The sequence below is a fragment of the Temnothorax nylanderi genome, unplaced genomic scaffold, assembly GCF_030848795.1.
Source record: "Temnothorax nylanderi isolate EJ_2023f unplaced genomic scaffold, tnyl_v1.0 TNYL_tig0106_pilon, whole genome shotgun sequence".
Classification (NCBI taxonomy): domain Eukaryota; kingdom Metazoa; phylum Arthropoda; class Insecta; order Hymenoptera; family Formicidae; genus Temnothorax; species Temnothorax nylanderi.
Window position 1 is genome coordinate 268,912 of NW_027249168.1, and position 18,217 is coordinate 287,128.

Consider the following 18,217-nt stretch of genomic DNA (forward strand, 5'->3'; position numbering starts at 1 on the left):
AAATATATGATTCAACTTCATTATGATTGCTTTGCTTTCACGGAAAATATTGCGTGTATTTATTGCGAACGAAGCATCGTTGTCGTGCTACTGCGCGTTTTTGCATGATGCAAATATAAATATTATATACAACCGCACGACTGTGGCAATATTACGGTTAACATCAGAAACAATACCTGCCTTGTCTCGTAGACGCAGATAACGGTATTTCTGCTAACACACAATCGATACCCGATACATCACAGTAGTATAGAAAATAATAACCGATTGCCCTTTCAAACGATATTGTTTTTTCCTCCCTTTTTCTCTCTCTCTCTCTCTCTCTCTCTCTCTCTCTCTCTCTCTCTCTCTCTCTCTCTCTCTCTTTCTCTTCATTGTACAATGCAGTTGCAGCTTTTTACAGCCGTCGTGCTTTTTCACTCGAAAAAACATGAATACGCACAATACCGTTAAATCTAACGCTAAAACATGTGCTCATGCATTTGTCGTGTATCCCAACAACGCGTTCATCCCGTTAGAGATACATATATGGATGTAGAATAACTGTGCTATCCGTGTAAAGATTGGGAGTAAAGGAGAGCGCGGGAATGGTGGGACAGATTGACGGGGAGGGGACAGAGAGAACATCATGCGGATATATTGATTTTTTGTTACAAATAGAAACGCGGGACAGACGGCACAGATAGAATGATACCAATCAAGGCATTGTTGCTATAACGCGATTGTTGGATATGAAATTTCAGAATGCAACGCCCGTGTCGCCGGATGCAATTCGGCCGTTCAGGTTTCAATCAGGCTGCGTCGTTTTTGGCCAGAAATCCGGCGGAATGCTATCGGCGGTCTTGCTGTAGAATTTGCGTGTCCGTATTTACTTAAAATCCGTTTTAGACAATTCACTCGCGACTCGCGACTCCGGGATCCGGGATAAATTATATGTATAATTTATCCCGATACGCGTCACAGAAGAGACGTTTGTGAAATTGATTAATAAAATATGATGAATGTGTTCAGTTTTCGCGAAGATAATATAATACATTTACGAGAAATGTGCGTAGTAAACTGACTGATTTAATAATCCATGCTTCAAGACTTTAATTATGAACGTAATTTAGGTATACGTAAAATTGCGGAATTCAGTCTAGATTTGACATCCAACATCCAACATAACGTTTCCTTTATCCGCTAATTTTCTCTCGTTTTTTGCTGATTTTCTTTCGTTATATACGCACATCACGATTCGACGTATCCCTCCCTTCATATATTACTCGCATATTATACGTCGCGGAATACTTTCCAATTGAATTTTCACGCGATCCTTTTACATGATGTATGTATGCGAGACCCATCATAATTTCTCACTTTGACAAATGCAAGCGGATCGATCTGACACGAGATGACCCTCTTTCTATTGATAAAGTGCCGCTTATAATAATGACGGATAGGGGATTCCTCCTCGTCAAACGTCAAGAGCACCATCGTCCTGCCTGTCTTCGATCTATCTCTCCGCTCTTCGTTCCCGGCGTTTGTTTGACAGTCGCTCGAAATCTCATGGTTCGAGCCCACATTCCCGTTCAATACCTCTTTTTAATGTCAACAGATAAACGCAATGACGAAAATAACGACATATCGACAGATCGTGTTAGCGCACGTGCCCGTAGACATTTATGATCATTAACACGGTAGAAAATAAACGTACGAAAATGGCGAATAATGTTAAATCCTCGATAAATATTTATGATACAGTGCACTGGAATTATCGAGGTTCCTTTTCAACATATGTGATAATTTTTAATCATTATTTTAGGTGTATAAGATGCATTTAAATTAAATTCGTAAACTCTAGGAATATAAGTGATTTAAGCGGTGAAATAAATATATTTTGTACAGATATTTGAAAATAAATTATATATAAATTGCACATCAAGCTCTCATCTTTTATTCAGAAAATTTGATAGACAAATGGGTCAAATAAATAATTCTTGAACATGAATAAAAATGTAATCACATTGGTTTTAAATAGTTATATGCAGACGAAGTCTGAAATATTTATTCCTTTTTTTTTCATTATTTCTGGTGCTTACAAAAACTACAGGATTTATATTTATATTTATTTTTGTAATCATATTCTCAGTTTGTTTCAAATGTTGCTACATTCCGCTTCTATCAATTTCGCATTTATTTTATTATCTTAAAAAATAACAAACTTGTAGCTGGGTAGGAAAAACAAAAACCAGTAATTCGATCGAAAAAAATTTTATTTCGACAACTGCCCTTATAGCACATGATTTTACCGTACATGTGGGTTTATGACAGCGTATCGCACGCGCTCTCTCTCTCTCTCTCTCTCTCTCTCTCGCCTCCCTTTCTTTCATCAACAATTTCCGTCTTGAACGGTATATTCTGCTCTATTTATGTATACCTTCAAAAAAGTGCGTAATCTTGGAAATATAGATACGCCTATGCCCTCTAAAACGGATCGCAATCATACGCACGCCCTTCCATCCTGTTACTTGTAAAATAAAAGAAATATTTTTATATACTTTTTCTCGTTTATTTTTCTTATATATTCGTCGTCATACACCGCGCCATTAGACGGATTCTTCCTGCGACACTAAATTACACATTTGTACATCGTTAACATCCTTAAAAGTGGTTGCCCCCTTTGGCGGGCACGTCTTAAGGGTCGTAAACTAGGTCCGGTTCCTTTATAACTTACACGCGAGCACTCGGTTACAGGCAAATGCACATACATACCTACATACGAATATACAACGCACACGAACATGTACACGCGCGCACGCAGGATATATAATAACGTTCTCTGCTCACTTTTTGAGATTGCCAACAATGCATTGGTTCCGCGCTGAGGAGAAAAATTTAGATTAATTCGGATTAATTCAATAACAAAGTTTCCTTCGAGAACTATGACATCTTGAAAAACTACTTATAGGTATAGATATGTAACGATATGTAAGTGTGTAAAATGATGTGTAATAAAACATATAGATATGTAAAACATATAGATATGTGAATGTATATGGGATATGTGAGGAATGTATAAAAAATTCCAAGCTCGAAGAGAGATTTACATTTTGTCAAATCTAAAGATTTTGTAAAATAATCTCGTTGGCAACCCTATCATTTTCCCGCGATTTTCGAGAGATTTACATTTCCTCCTCTCATCCGGTTTTCAGATTATATCTGATGTGTCGCGATGGTACGTACAAGTGTATGTGATATCCCTTCGGACGGAGCGCATATGTACGCGATACTATTGTTTCAAACAATAGCCTGTAGACGCCGTCAACGTCCTATTATCTTTAAAACTGAAATTTTTATTGTCCGCAATAGAAGCGTAGATATGCGCTCAGCGCTTTAAAATTACGATAAAAAATGTAAAATTGATAGAGAGGGGCTAGAAAACTCAGGTTGTATATATATATATGTATATATACATATATACGAAGGTCTATGCCCCAATAATAAGGATGATGCATACGTTACGGATGTGTTACCGCACGGGTTATTAACAGAGCCAACAACCTGTAGCGAGGATTTTTCGCAGGACTCGCGTGTTCGGGCCGCTTGTTGGAGCGCACGTTAAAGAGTTACTCATTAATGTTATTACTAGCGTTAACACGGAGCGCATAGCCGGTTACGAGTCGCGGCAACGCGGTTTGTAACACTCGGTCTAATTGTACAAAGTGCAGCTTTTAAGGCCGAGGTCGACGCGTTACGTCGATGCGTATCTCGGTGCCTTTCTTCGTGCTCTCAGGATTGCCAGATTTTTCCCTTCGACATACAGGAACTACGTAGTACGGTTTACGATTACGTAAAGACAAAGTTTGTATTTTATAAATAAGGGCGTTACTCTCTGTTCTACCTTCAATATGTTCCTCGATTTAATCGGTTTACTCTTCTCGTTTTGAAACGTACATAATTATAAGATTTCAAAAATTAAATTAGGTTCCTTTTGCGATATAACGCCGTTATCTTCGTCGCCTTGAAATCTAGGGCAACTCCACATACACAAAGATCTCTGGCAACCCTATTCATACCTGAGTACTTGTATCAGAAATTCATTCAATTACTTCCATCTAAAAATACATCGCACCTCCATGAACGTTATTTATGTAACAACTGGATATTTATAAATAGATGTTATGTTAGATATATTTCCGGATATCTTTTTAACAAATCGGAGAGAATAACGTCACGCATCATGAACGAAATTAACTCTTGACCCGTGGTTACACATCTGGCAGTCACGTGTATGTGTTTAAAATTGATTTAAGTATCTTAAGACGCGATTTAAAGTACTTTAAAACGCAACTTGTCCTTAATGTCTTTAGAAAAGACTAAGATATGCGTCCTTATTTTAAAATTCAGTATCCTTTTGCTTTTAATTTCTGTCTGTCCACATTTTCTTCAATTAAGTTAAAAAGAGAGAACGCCGGATTAGAAGTTAATCTCGCTACTTTAACCGGGTACAAAATTAACAACGTGGCGCGCTATTATAGTGTAACGACAATTAATTTGCCGCGCGTACTTCGAGGTTGTAGAAAACACTTATCATTCACACCTTGTTGTATGTGCGAAGCCACCGCGAATAAATATCTTCCCTTTTATTTGCCGTGTCCATCTCTGCTTCATTATTATCAAGTGCTGTAGATAATTCACGATTTTCTTGTATTACTTCGCTTGTCCACCATAAAAGTTGCCGTACATTATTGCCTATGTACAAAACTTCACGAATTCAGTAAAATTAACACTTTGTCTTTTAATCCCTTATTCCTTTTCTCTCCCCCCCTCTCTCGTTCTCTCTTTCACTCTCACACATGCACTTGTCCTGTTTCCGCTTTAATTTAAAATACTTTTCGGTCGATTGGTAGTTACTACGATTTATTGCTGCCAATTGTTAAGACAGATGGTACTCATTTGTTACGTCACAACAACGGGAAATACCATTGAATGCTGTATCTATATTCTGATAATAATGACCCGTAACAACTGATGCAAACTTTGGCCTAGATAATAAAGCTATACGGCCGGTCTCGGCCACATCAATAAGAAACATTAAAACATTATAACAATTTTATAAACTCTAGTTAAAAATATTTATGATATAGGATACACATATATAGTTATAAAATTCATCTGATTTATTTTATATCTTTTTTTTTTGAAGGGCTCGGAATACCTCATTTTGCGCCCAAAATGTTCTAAATCCGCCGCTCCGTAACATTATGTTAATACGTCTATATGGTTCCGAAAGTACGAAAATTCAAGGTGTATAAATTTTACGAAGACCCGCGGCATCGAACGTCGCGGTCGCGAAAGCATATTTTCACGCTAGGAGCGAAGAACGAGCTTCTCCCAGCGAGCGAAATTACCTTAAGAAGTGAGAAAATATGTGCACAGGGTTGTTTACGCTCGTCTTGTGTACCCCCTTCCCCTTTCTCGGCAGTGTTTCAAATATATTTTCTCGTAAAAATATGCAAACACGTAATCGCGTTATCGATACAAAAATTACAAAAATTAGGATGTCTGCATCATCCTGTCGGTTGTAGAAAAAAGAAAGTCACATGCATAAAATTTAAAATATCCTTCCTTTTATAAATCGAATGATATCGACGAATAATGAAACTTTGCAAATAAATTTTAATTAAGCTTTATAAAACGTTGTCAAAACTTGGATTAAAAGCTTAATTATACATTAAAAGTTAAACTAGCTTTATATAACTGATGTTTATTCATGATTCATTAGCGTTAAATGTATTTTAATTTATTCTAAGCTATTGTTGTCACAGTATTAAATTAATCAATGATAAATTATAGAAAATGTCATAATAAAACTATTAATTTAATATTAGTCCGATATTGTGTGCGAAACAGCACGTGGAAATGTTGAACACAATTTGAATAAATTATTCGGTAAGTTATCCTCATTAACAAATATAAAATCGCGATGCCTGTGTAGAACAGACATTCGTGTGTACGATGAAAGTTTCATTTCACGCAATACCGCATGCCACGTGTGAATAATTAACTACACAATTTTTTATTTTTCGAAAGTAGGATTCCAGAAAATAAAAAGCGTCTATATTGATCAGTAATTCAGAAAAGCGAAAACCAAAGTCAATGGTGAGACGAAACAGCATTATTCTGAGTATACTTGCTAAGTTTTATTATTGAGTCATTCTCAGAGCGCAAAACTTTCAATGGAGCAACCAATGGAGCAACCAATCACTCTTAGTTCTGTGATCACCGGGGACTTACTATTGAAAGTGATTCTCGTAAAATAGAATTTTAAGTCCAAAGTTTGAAATATTTATTATTCCCCTGCATAATAGCGTAGGTACATGATGAGAATTAGAACGACTACGTCATCACTTGTAAAAGAGTGAAATCATATGCACGTGTTCAAATTTAGAATATCTTTCCTTTATGAGTTGAATGATATCGACGGATAATGAAATACATAATGTATTTCATTACATTATTAATTCTTTATAATATGATCTCTATCGTGTCCCAGTTCATAGTTTCATTAATAAATTAGTGTTTCCTGGCAGTATTGCGTTTGTGTAATTTTCCGACGAGCTGGATCAGATTCGAACTCGTTAGATTGCTCTATCCAACGCGTTTTGTAGAAATTTTTATTAAATAACATTGTGATATCGCATGAACGACTACACCTCAAAGATTCGCACTTTGATTTTGACAATAAATTGCAATTAACATCGCGTTTCCTGATTCCTCGATCGATGTAGCTCGTATTGAGTTGTGAGGTTCTAGACCTCACGTGCCTTACAGTCGCTATAGACAACGAGTGCTATCACTGCGTATATTGACCTGGCATGTGGCGTTACGGCACTCAGTTGTGTGCCACGTCGATCGAAAGGTATAAAAAAAAAACTAGTGGAAATCAGATATAAAGACTCACTTGCACGCAACAGTTGACTCTCGGCTGCTTTGAGCGATCGACATGCCGGTATGCGCGAGAACGCTCAAAAGCATATTTTAAACTATAAGCAGGTAAGAATTGGAAAAAAATGAACGCGACATTTTTTTCGTTAGTCCGCGTTTTTAATGTAATTTTACGAAATGCAAGAGTCACACGATCCAAGATGAGGGATTGCAAGTTCGGAAGTAACGCGCAACGATGTCCGCAAAGCGGAAAAACTCGCGAGCTTTGTATACCATACAATTTTTTTTTAGCATCGTGTATGTAAGCGAAACTACATGTAGAAGTTTCAAACGAAATTTTTTTCGAGGACGAATTCGGTTCGCGTAAATTAACGAGCGGATCACTACGAATGATAGGTAGGATTGGGTAACGGCGCATTCCTCAAATCGAAATTGTTACGAAACGAACATTTCCGAGAGAAATAAAAAAGGGAGGAAACGAAACTCGGTTATTCGTAATCCGTTTACTCGGATAAGATAGCAATTAAAGTCATGGAAACAAACAAATAAATGAAGAGAAAGACGGGGGACTCCATTAATTATGTTGAAAATTCTAAAAATGGGTCGCTGGCTTCACGAAGATCACCTCGTCTTCTTTTACACGTATATACCAACTCACATCCGTGTGAGAAGAATGGTAGCCAAACGGCGACTAGTTCGTTTCAAAGCAACGTAACTGTTGTCACTCGCTTTACATCCCTATGAACTTTTTCCTCGTCACTTAAGTCCGGTTAATTACTACGACTTTTAATTACGGGCAACGGAAAATAGAAATTGTCAGATAGAGAAGTTCCGTAAGTAATCCCTGTAACTGCTGTTAGAATATTCAGTACAATCGTATCAGAGCTCGTGCAGTCAACCTTATTTACTTATATGTCACGTGTATGTCGTCTACACACACACACACACACTCTCGCCCCCCTTTTTCTCTAGATATAAGAACTAATGCAAAAGTCCGAGCGATCCAGTTCTGTGTGTGCACGCGACATATCGTCCGGAGTGGCCGCGGGCGCTATTTCCGGGACGCTGTTGTTATTTTTTTTTCCGATATGACGGATACGGTTTCGAGATCATTGAGCAGAGAAAACCCGGTCGTTCCGCGCGATACGCTATAGAACAATCGGTGATAAACGCAAAAGCGCCGAATTGCGCGCGCGCTATCTCGGCCGCGAGCTTTTTCGACGAACGGAAAACGCGTACGCGCAAACACGGATAGGTACACACGCATCCACACTCATCCACATACACATACGCGCACGCACACGGGTACATGCTTATATACGACATACAAAATAAACGCACGTCGACACACTTTAGATGGGGATCGAACGAAACTCGCGACTGGCGTTTTTGACTTATCAGATCGAGTTTGCTTGCCTCCTTGTAGGGGTAAAAAAAAATGTCTCCAGGACAAATTGGTGCCTGAGGAAATGGCTCGTAACTTTGATTAAATCGTTCGTTGCCGCAAGAACATAAGCCTTTTTTGTTGCAGATAGATTAAAGAAAGTAATTTTTTTTTCTTCCAGAAAAAGACAGCATACCAAATTGGAAAATACATGACGCGTAATAAACTAAAAACATCCAGTAAAATAAGAACATCCAATAAAAACCAATGATTGAACTGAAAAATATAATAATATATGACCAAAAGAGTTTTTTTCTATTGCTGCAAAGATTTTATAACGTATTTTATGATTGTAGGCTGTTCGGAGGCACGTTGCTTATTGATAATTTTGTGAAATATTCGAGTTTTCTCTGAATTGATCACTCAATGCGCGACTCAAAGTTACCCTTATAGGAGCGTAGTAATCCAACTTGACAGTACGGTTCACCGTCGAATGCGTGGATCGACAGAGTCTCACTTACGTAAGACGCCAACGCCAGACATAAGCCAATCAATCAATCGCGAAATCCAGCTTTAGTGATTGAGCAATAGTATACATTCGCTCGCGATTGGTTTTAAGGACTTATCACGCAGCCTTATGTAATTGATTCCAGTGGTTCCCGTTGCACGCACAAAAAAGACAATGATCGAGACCTACATATACTCTGGATTCACCGTCACAACACGCGTGCTCGCAAATGGCACGTTATCTATTTATGTTAAGAAAGCTTTAATATCCGATGTCATCAATATTATTGATCGGCACCGTTGTACATTTGTTGTATGAATTTAATACGATATACATATCTTTAACGCTGATAAATATTGAAATAAACAAAATTGCTGTTATACCACGCGTAACAATAATCGTATATCGAAAATTACTGCTAAATTGAATATTAAATAAAATAAGAAATTCAATCAAGCTGTGTATTCGGATAAAATGGAAATTGAAAAATAAATTTATATCAGTTGAAAACGTAGCAAATTTGATATAGGGTACTCGAGAAAAATTGGTACTATCCGCCAAGAGGCCGCGATTGCGATCGAATCCGGGAAACGTGGAGTCGTGAGTATGGATCCAGAGCGGCATCTCCGGCCGCCATATCCCTTACTCGATCGTTCTCGCGAGGCTTCGTCTCGGACACGAGAGCCACTCGGACCGGCCACTCGAAGCAACAATATAGGCTCGCCGGTCCGTAATCGTGAGAGTTTGTCGACCGAAGCTTCGAGGGAATAACCCAGGTGTTGACACAACGAGACTACCTCGCGTATTCTCTTAATTGAGAATACGCGCCATTTTGCCAGCGCGAGTTTCCCATCCCGCCGAATAAATAATTCCGTCGTGAATCCGTTCTCATTTCTGTATTTTTTTTTCGCTTTCTTTTTCTTCCTCTCTTTCTTTCACCGAATTGACTAGAAAAAATCCGCGAGAGATACTTCGTAGATTAAGCGTCGTTCCTCGCTTCCTATGCAACTCTACGCGTCATCATCATCATCGGAAACGTGCACTGCCAGTCTTCGTACTCGCCGTTTATCGTCTTAAGGGGAGTGCCACCTAACGTATTTTTTTTTTACCCGGGAGATTTCGGCCTCCCAATAGACCCCCAAACTGCTTTTGGCTTTAGCCGTTATACAAATGTATTACCCGTCGATATTGTGCTGCCCAGACAATGACGTGGCCGACGTAGCGTATCGTCATCACTTCCTCGTCCCTGACTTGATGCACGTCATGTGTATGCACTTCCTGTATGCACTCCGTGTGCGCGAGACGTCGCCTTGCGGTTGATACGATCGACCGATCTTTCATTGCTGCGTTACACAGAATACTTCCAGAGGGGAACGCCAATATTTTGAAAGATAATAGTGTCAATCGTTGCGAGTGTAAGCGAATCTTAATGAACACGTATCTAAATTTGGATTCTCATCGAATTTGCAGTTACGATTCCCGAGAGATTATTGCGAATCTGAAGATGATTTCTGCACACTCGAAAATCTTAATCGTAAAGTCTTATTAACAATCACGATATTTATGTATTCTTAAGTACAAACAACTTCCGTGGGTAGCTTCTGAGAGTTATTCAGAACACACATTTACGAGGGTTCGTCTCACTCGCAACGACAGGCATCATCGTCTTTCGTTGACCATTTTTTCGGAACATCCTGTACAAGTTGACATTGTCGATATCGAACACTGGAGGCAACAACTCTCGTGACACGTACAAACGGAACCGAACATCTGCCAACTGGTTGCACCACACCCATTGCACACAAGACATCTCAACTTAATTAACTTTGTCGTTAATTGCCGCCTCGAAGAGTCACACCACATACAAACACTTGTTTGCGGGCGTTCGTTCGCGACGAGCACGAGCACGGGTGGTTCTTCGAGAAGGCCCAGTCGTCGTTTTCGCCATGTCGCCTATTGCGCCCGGCTCGAGAAGGTCGTGCTAATCGCACGCGATGATCCTTAACACGGTCAACCATGCGAGCCAGTTTATTCGCGTCGAGCGAGACGTTTATGCATGTCGCAGACGTTCCTCGGTGGCCACGATGTCAACCTATTGCAGTAACGATCCACGCGTTCGTCGACCTCTCGAAAGCTCCTTGCATACGCCTAAGCATATTCGATTCGCGTAGTTATGGTAGTTTAGTTATGGCAGTCTTTAGGGGTGGGCTGTGTGCGTTGCTCGCGCCTTGTCCATGGTTCCATGCAATTGTACCATACCTTCCTTCCCGATTGCAGGGTGTTATCGCACCTGCCGACTTGAGTGGTATCTATTGGATGTGAAACTGTATATACTTAATGCAGTATCTTCGATCACTATACGCGAACGCGATCGCGAGCATAACGCTTTCGTCCAGCGGCGAAAAGCAGTCCGAGCACAACAATAATGGCGCGTTATCATCGGTCATCGTCACACTTGGACGCGATCACACTTAAACGCGAGATTCGTCCGACACATTTTTACTCCTGTTCACTACCGCCCGTCCGGCACTCGCGAGGACAATTCTTGTTTTTTTTTTCTTCTTCTTCTCCTTCGTTCCTCTCTTAGCAGTCGGTGTCGTCCTCCTGGTGCCGTCTACGTAGCTCCAGATAACGGTGCCGGGCGTCGCAGTAATGAAGTAGCGGTACCTAGACGTCGGTGCCGGTGCCCTCCTGATAACCCTCGTCGGGCGAGCTGCGCGTGGATCCCAGGACGCGTTTCAGCGCCGAGACCGGCGGCAGCACCGGAACGCCCTTCTGCCAGACTCTCATCTGCTTCGCCCCGGGCGGAAACTGCTCGACGACCGGCACGACCACCGCGAGCTCCTTCGACGGGTACGCGTTCACCGAGACGGCGGACGTCCTGCCGCAGCTGTCCCTGGCCTCCCACAGGCAGCTGGTGTAGAGCATCTTGCCGGCGTCGTCCAACGCTTCGACGCGGCCGTAATCGGCGACGCCATAAGGCGTGATGTCCTCGGTGGAGCCGCGCCGGGTGTCCCTGATGAGATCCGGATTATCGATCGGCATCAAGGACGTCGTCGACGAGAAACACCCGGCGCCCGGCATCGCCGCCACCGCGGACTGATTCTGGTCGTCGAAGCGGCTGATCGTGCTGTACTCGCTCTCCTGCACCACGGCCGCGTGCGGTCTCTGCACGTAGCTCAGGTGCAACGAAGCGGGCGGTTTCGATTCCAGCGCGAACGACGTCGTCTCGATCTCCTCGTGTTTCCTGCGGGTGGTCGAGGTCGCGGACGGCGGGTTGTTGTCACCACTGCCGCCACCGCTGCCGCTGCCGACACCGTCGCCGGTCGCCGCTTCCATCGGCGCCGACGACTTAACGTCCTTCAGCGGCATTCTACGTAGACGAATGAACAGGACGAGGATGATGAGTAGGATGAAGAGTATGAGCACCACTAACGCGGCAGATATCCCCGCGATCTGACCCGAACCTAAAGTCGACATGCCCGCCGTTCTCAGGGACACGTGTAGGGTGAAATTTGCCTCGACGCAGCCAGCGGGGTTCTCGGCGACGCAGTAGAACTCGCTGGAGTCAGCCTCCTGTGCGTTGGTCAGGATGAGGGTACTTCGTTTTCTAAACTGGCCCTCTTCGAAGATGAGGATCTTTTGATAGCTGCTGAAGGCCGAGTGATTGGTCAGGAGCCGGCCGTTCCAATACCACTTGACCTTTGCGGGTGGTATCGCACTCACGCGACACTCGATGCTGGCGTTCTCGCCGATGGTGGCCTCGGCGTAACGGCTGGCTATCAGCAGGATCGGCCGGCAGGCGAAGTCGTCGATACCGAGGTCGGTGAAGGCACGATTGAGTAACTGCTGAGGCCCGTGGCACACGGGCGCCACGATCATCGGCAGATTATGCTTCACCAGCCACATCTTCATCTCGCGTAGATGGCAATCGCAGACCCACGGGTTCTCGTGCAGTTCGATACTGGTGAGTTTGTTGAGCGGTTCGAAGGTACCCGGATGCAGAGTGGACAGTGCATTGTTGCTCAGCTTGAGGCTCTCGAGCATCTCCAGTCCGTGGAAGCCCTTGCCCTCGATCTCGGCGAGCTGCGTGTGCGACAGATCGAGCTTCACCAGATTCGGCGTGCTCTTGAACGCGTGCGGACGGATCCGCTTGATCGGGTTGTACGCGAGCACGAGATCGCGCAGGAATGGCGTGTCGGTGAAGCTCAAACTCGGCACCGCGACCAGCAGATTGCTGCTGAGATCGAGCTCGACGAGATTCGTCAGGCCGGCCAGTGCCTTGTTGTCGATCCGGTCGATACGGCACTCACGCAGGTAGAGACGCTGCAGATTCGTCAGGCGCACGTGTATAAATATGTTGTTCGGCAGGTGGCAGATGTTGTTGCCGCTCATGTCCAGCACCTGGGTCTCTGGATCGATCCACTCCGGTATGCTGGTCAGGTCGCGATTCACGCACTCCACCGTGCGCTTCCCGCTCTTCCACTTGCACGAACACTTGTCGGCGCAATTGTCGCTGGCTGCCACGCCGAGCACCGTTACCGCGTACAGCAGGAACACCGAGACCCCCATGATGGATCGTTATTGTCGTCGTCGTCGTCGTCGTAGCGAACTTTCGACGTCCCGCAACTCGACTCGATTCTTCTCTCTCTTTCTCTCTTTCCCTCTCTCTCTCTCTCTGTGCCTTGCTCTCTCCCGACGACACTCGAGATTCGCGTCGTCTCAACGACGGCCGAGAAGCGTCTTCCGCGCGGAGAAGCCTCTCGGGACCGATCTTACGCCCATCCTCCTTCTTTCCGAGTTCTCGCACTTGTACCCTTTCCTTCCTTCCTCCCTAGTGTTCTCTTTCTTACGATTCTTCTTTTATTGGCTGTTGCTCCTTTCACACACCTCGAAATTAATCCGGAGCCGCCCGCTTTTCGGAGTCCTCGCTGGGCACTGTGGCGAATTACGAGGAGGAGAATCGAAATTGAACGGACCCGTCTCGTCCATTCGCGAATCTTTTCCCAGCACCCCTCGCCGCTATAACACTCGCTGCGTTCCTTCGTCTTCGCTCTGCGAGCGGCGCGCGCTCGACGAGCCCAAACCACCGAGGACGTCCCCTCGGATTTTCGATCAGCCACTTCGTCGAGTATCCATTGGCAGCGTCACACGTGCGCACACGCGACCAGCACATACGACGTCACTAGTAAGCGGACGAGTAGGCGGACATGTCCTCGTCGTCGCCGTCGTCGTCGTCGTTCTTACGTAAATCTGCGCCCACCAACGTGCACCACTTGCGTCGTCCCCGACGAGAAGCTCCTCGGCGCCTCCGCCACGCCGTATCGACTGTAACCGCACCACTACCACCAGCGACGGCACCACCACCGCTACCACCAGGCCACCACCGCCACCACTCACATCACCGACCACCGCCGCTACTATACGGAAGCACCCCTGATACCCGAATTCTCACGAGGTGCCCCGTCGTGCTAGCCGAGCGTAACGCTGCTCTCGTTGCGCCGGGGGCCAACGTACGAGGGTTCGCGAGCGTCTCCCCGCGAGCGAGCCCCCTCGCCTCCTCTCTCTCTCTTTCTCTCTTTCCCCCTTTCACCCTTTCACCCACTCTCTATATCTGTCGACATCTGTCTCTCTCTCTCTCTCCCTCTCCCTCTCTCTCCTTTTCTTAACGCTTCTATCTATCGTTCACGCGCGCGCGCGTTCCCTTGCTCGAGGGAAAAAACGGCGACGGCGACACCAGCGACGTTCGGCGTCGTCGTTGTTGAAATGCGAGACTGCGAAACCCCCGGCAGCGAAACAGAGAGACACCCTCTCGCGCGGCTTTCCTCTCCTCGTATCTTCATCTCGCGTCGCCCTCTCTCTCCGTCTCTCTCCGTCTCTCTCCGTCTGTCCGTTCGTACGTCCGTACGTCCGTACCCCGCTAACATCCCCGCGTTTCTACCCTCGCGCCCCGTTGCACCCGCTGGGCCGCTCGGGGAGGGAAAACGCCGACGCGAAGTAGGGCGCACCCTTCTTCCGCTTTCGCTACAGGGTGGTCAGAAGCACTCGAGAGATAGTAGCGAGACGGTATCGGAATTCTCTCTTTGGAGATGGAGTCCGAATTATTTAACTTTAGAAGCTTTAAAGGGTTTTAAGAGATCGGAGTAGCAGAATCTTTTTTGAAGCCTCTACGACGTTTGATAAACAAGAATCAGATCTTCAGTGAAATTTTCACCAAGATCAAATAATGCAAAAATTCGTCAGAGAATACCATTATAATCTGAATGTTTCACGACACCCTGTATACCAGACGCACACACATATATACGCGACCATCGTGATTCTATACCCCTCGTACTCTGCAATCGCGCGCGTACGTTCTCCAGCGCCCCAACGTCCACCCTCTCTCTCATTCTCTCTCCGTCTCTCCTTCTGTCTCATTTCCACCCTCTTCTCTCCCCCTGCTACCTACAGATACTCTCCCTGTAACAAATCCCCACTTTCAACCCCCGGCGGCGGCGGTCGGCTCGTGCGCCCTACACGCCGAGTCGAATCGGGAGCATTTCCACCCCCTACCAACGGTCGGGTAACCCCACCCTGGTCGCGGGGCGGGGGACACCTTCTATCCCTAAACGGGTATGACGGGGGGCGCGCGCATATCGTAGTCGTCTCCCCCCTTCGGGTTCCCTCTCATCCCCGTCACACGAGGGCCTCGGCGCTTCGCGTCTCTTTATATCCTCGGGAACTTTCTCCCCCGTCTCCACCGTCTCCTCGCCACCTCGTTCTGCCGATCTCGCCGCCGAAACCCGCACTCTCGACATATCGAATGCTACGTCACAGCGAGAGAGATATACGGCTATTTCGCAAAGTGGTTAAATGCACTGCCAGATTACGGGGCGGAGGGCGACGGTCCCGGCGCCCCGGCACCGCCGTCGTCGGCCCGACCGCGATATCGGCTACGGAATCGTAGAATTCCATCGTAGAATTCCGCCCGCGAGGCGAGCGAGATTTCGTGGTCCCCTAAGATCCCGTATTCCGGTCGCATACTCGGCGCCAAACGCGTGCCTGCTCGATTCTCGTACCGTACAAATAAGCGACGTTTCCTCGGGACGTCGATTAATTTTAACGATAGTTCAATTGTCCCTCCGTTTTCCCTCCACGTTCGATGTTTGGAAAGAAACGAAAGAGATCAACGTTGAACTTGCTGGAGGGGATTCATTTGGCGTTAGAAGCCACGAAAAAATATAGTATCTTTCGTGATGAATTTACAGAGGAGGTAACAGAGAGATAGATATTTTATTCATCATCATTCACCGTAATTGAAAACACCCCCATTCTTTCGTATCTCCGGACTTGGGTAACACACCTCCAATCTGGGGGTTAAAGTACGTTCCAGGGATCGGTCTCCTAAAGCCCGATGGTCACACACTCCGATGGCTACGCTTAGTGTGCTAAATGTGGCGGCGAAGATAGAAGCACGAATACGGGTCTCAGAGTATTTCTCGTTTCTTTATACCGCTCCGTCTTCTTCCACACAGCATCCTTGTATCCTTCTCCGTCGCTATCGTCGCATTGTCGTCGCCTATATATTCGAGCCGGAGGGGAATGTGTGTGGCATACGGACTTCCTCGACCGTACGAATCTCTCTTTCTCTTTTTATCTCCCCTTGCTCTTTTCTACCCCCCGTCACCAGAGTCTCGACCCTGCAAACGACTCGTGGAAAAATAATTCAGAAAATGAGAGAGCCACGACCGTAGAAAGATGGGATCCGGTCGAGACTGAGAGAGACGGAGGGTAATAGGAACGGCTGGATTTGGCTATACGGCGAGAAGAATGACACATTAGCGGTGGCGGTTGAGACGGAGGAGTGATTCGTAGTGTGTCATGTACAAATTCTCCCTGGAGGACCTCTTAGACCTAATTGGCCGTCTGAATCGATATCTGCTCGTCCGTTGTCGGCAAAATTGCGATGTGTTCCTCTCTCTTTTTCTCTGCCTCCCCCCCCCCCCCCTCTCTCTCTCTCTCTCTTTCTCTCTTTCGAGAAAAAAGAGGGAAGTAACGATTTAAAGTGAAGAGAAAATAAATCTTACAGAATTAGTCTAGAAGAGGGTCGGTCGTAGAATTGCGCTTTCTTTCGTCATTTCATTTAGTGCGCTTTATGAAAATAAATAGAATTGACTGTATTGTTTTGTTTGTTTTAAAAATAGCAGTAAAATTGATATAAACTGTTTGAAACGTCGGCCAGGGAACGTAGTTGGAGATGGGTATGCAAAAATGTAGATGTTCTTCTTGAAACTTGATCGATCGGTAGGAAAGATAAAAAGGGTAAAATAAAAACTTTAACCATATTTTTTTCTTTGATATGCAACACATTAATTAGTACGATGAATTAATTTATTGGCAGGGAAAGTCTTTAAGATGAAATATTACTTTAAAATTAAAATTACAAGCTACACACACTCTAGTTAAAAAAAAAAATCAAGAAATATTTCAGAAACCTATAAACTGAAAGCACCTTATAAATGTATCGGACTTTGATCAAATTGAATTAAAAATTTCATCATCCCTTCTGCGTGGTGTGAAAGTAAATTTCGCCGTTTTCCAAGGTTTGCAGTAAAATTGGAAAAAAATACATGTAAGTGATCGCATGTACTCCATATAACAATAAATCATTGATTGCATGATTTCCTGCAATAAAACTGAACCGAGAGTAACAAAGATAAGAAGAAATAAATATAACTGGAGAGTATGAGAATGCAAAACGCGTGGAATCGGAAGGTGGATTCATAGAACGTTACGAAGAGATAAGGGAAAAAAAGAGAGAGAGAGAGAGAGAGTCGCTAACGCATCTTCGGGCGCGATGCATCCCGACGACGCGGACGCCGTGGTGGCACGGCTGAACGACGCTATTTAAGCGACTACTTAAAATCAATAGCGGCCCAACGTTTATATCGCGCCAAGGGTCTGACAGCATAATTCTTATGCCCTCTTCTCCGCCCACTCACCGAGCCACGTCGGCTTGTTCTCTACCTCCGCAGATCCTCCTCTTTTGAAAGAGCCGCGGAGGATCGCGTGGAGCTGGGAAAGCTTACAATAACGGCAGTAGAATCGAAATACGGATGCTTATCCGATGGTATTGAAGTATCAATGTTTCATTTTCGATAGTGAATGCGTTTGATACTATACTCTTTTGCTGACGGCTTGAGAAAGCATCCCTCATATATGAGAGGATTTTATATATATTATATTTATCATTTTTTAAAATGAATTTTAGGAAATATTATTTTCACGAATAGCTCGTGTCATTTATATTAGATTTGTTGTTGTATAATTTTTGAGGATGCTAACGATATTACAAATATGATGCACGTATTCTTGTTATATCCCACAATCAAGTCATTAATTTTTTTAATTGT

General features: G+C 44.4%; 1 protein-coding gene across 1 annotated transcript; it reads right to left on the reverse strand.

The window, feature by feature from the left end:
- Window positions 1-2,237: 2,237 nt before the first annotated feature.
- Window positions 2,238-14,649, reverse strand: LOC139775846 (leucine-rich repeat, immunoglobulin-like domain and transmembrane domain-containing protein 2). Its single transcript, XM_071712159.1, has one exon. The coding sequence runs from the start codon at window positions 13,392-13,394 to the stop codon at window positions 11,490-11,492; it is 1,905 nt and encodes a 634-aa protein (XP_071568260.1). The 5' UTR covers window positions 13,395-14,649; the 3' UTR covers window positions 2,238-11,489.
- Window positions 14,650-18,217: the final 3,568 nt, after the last annotated feature.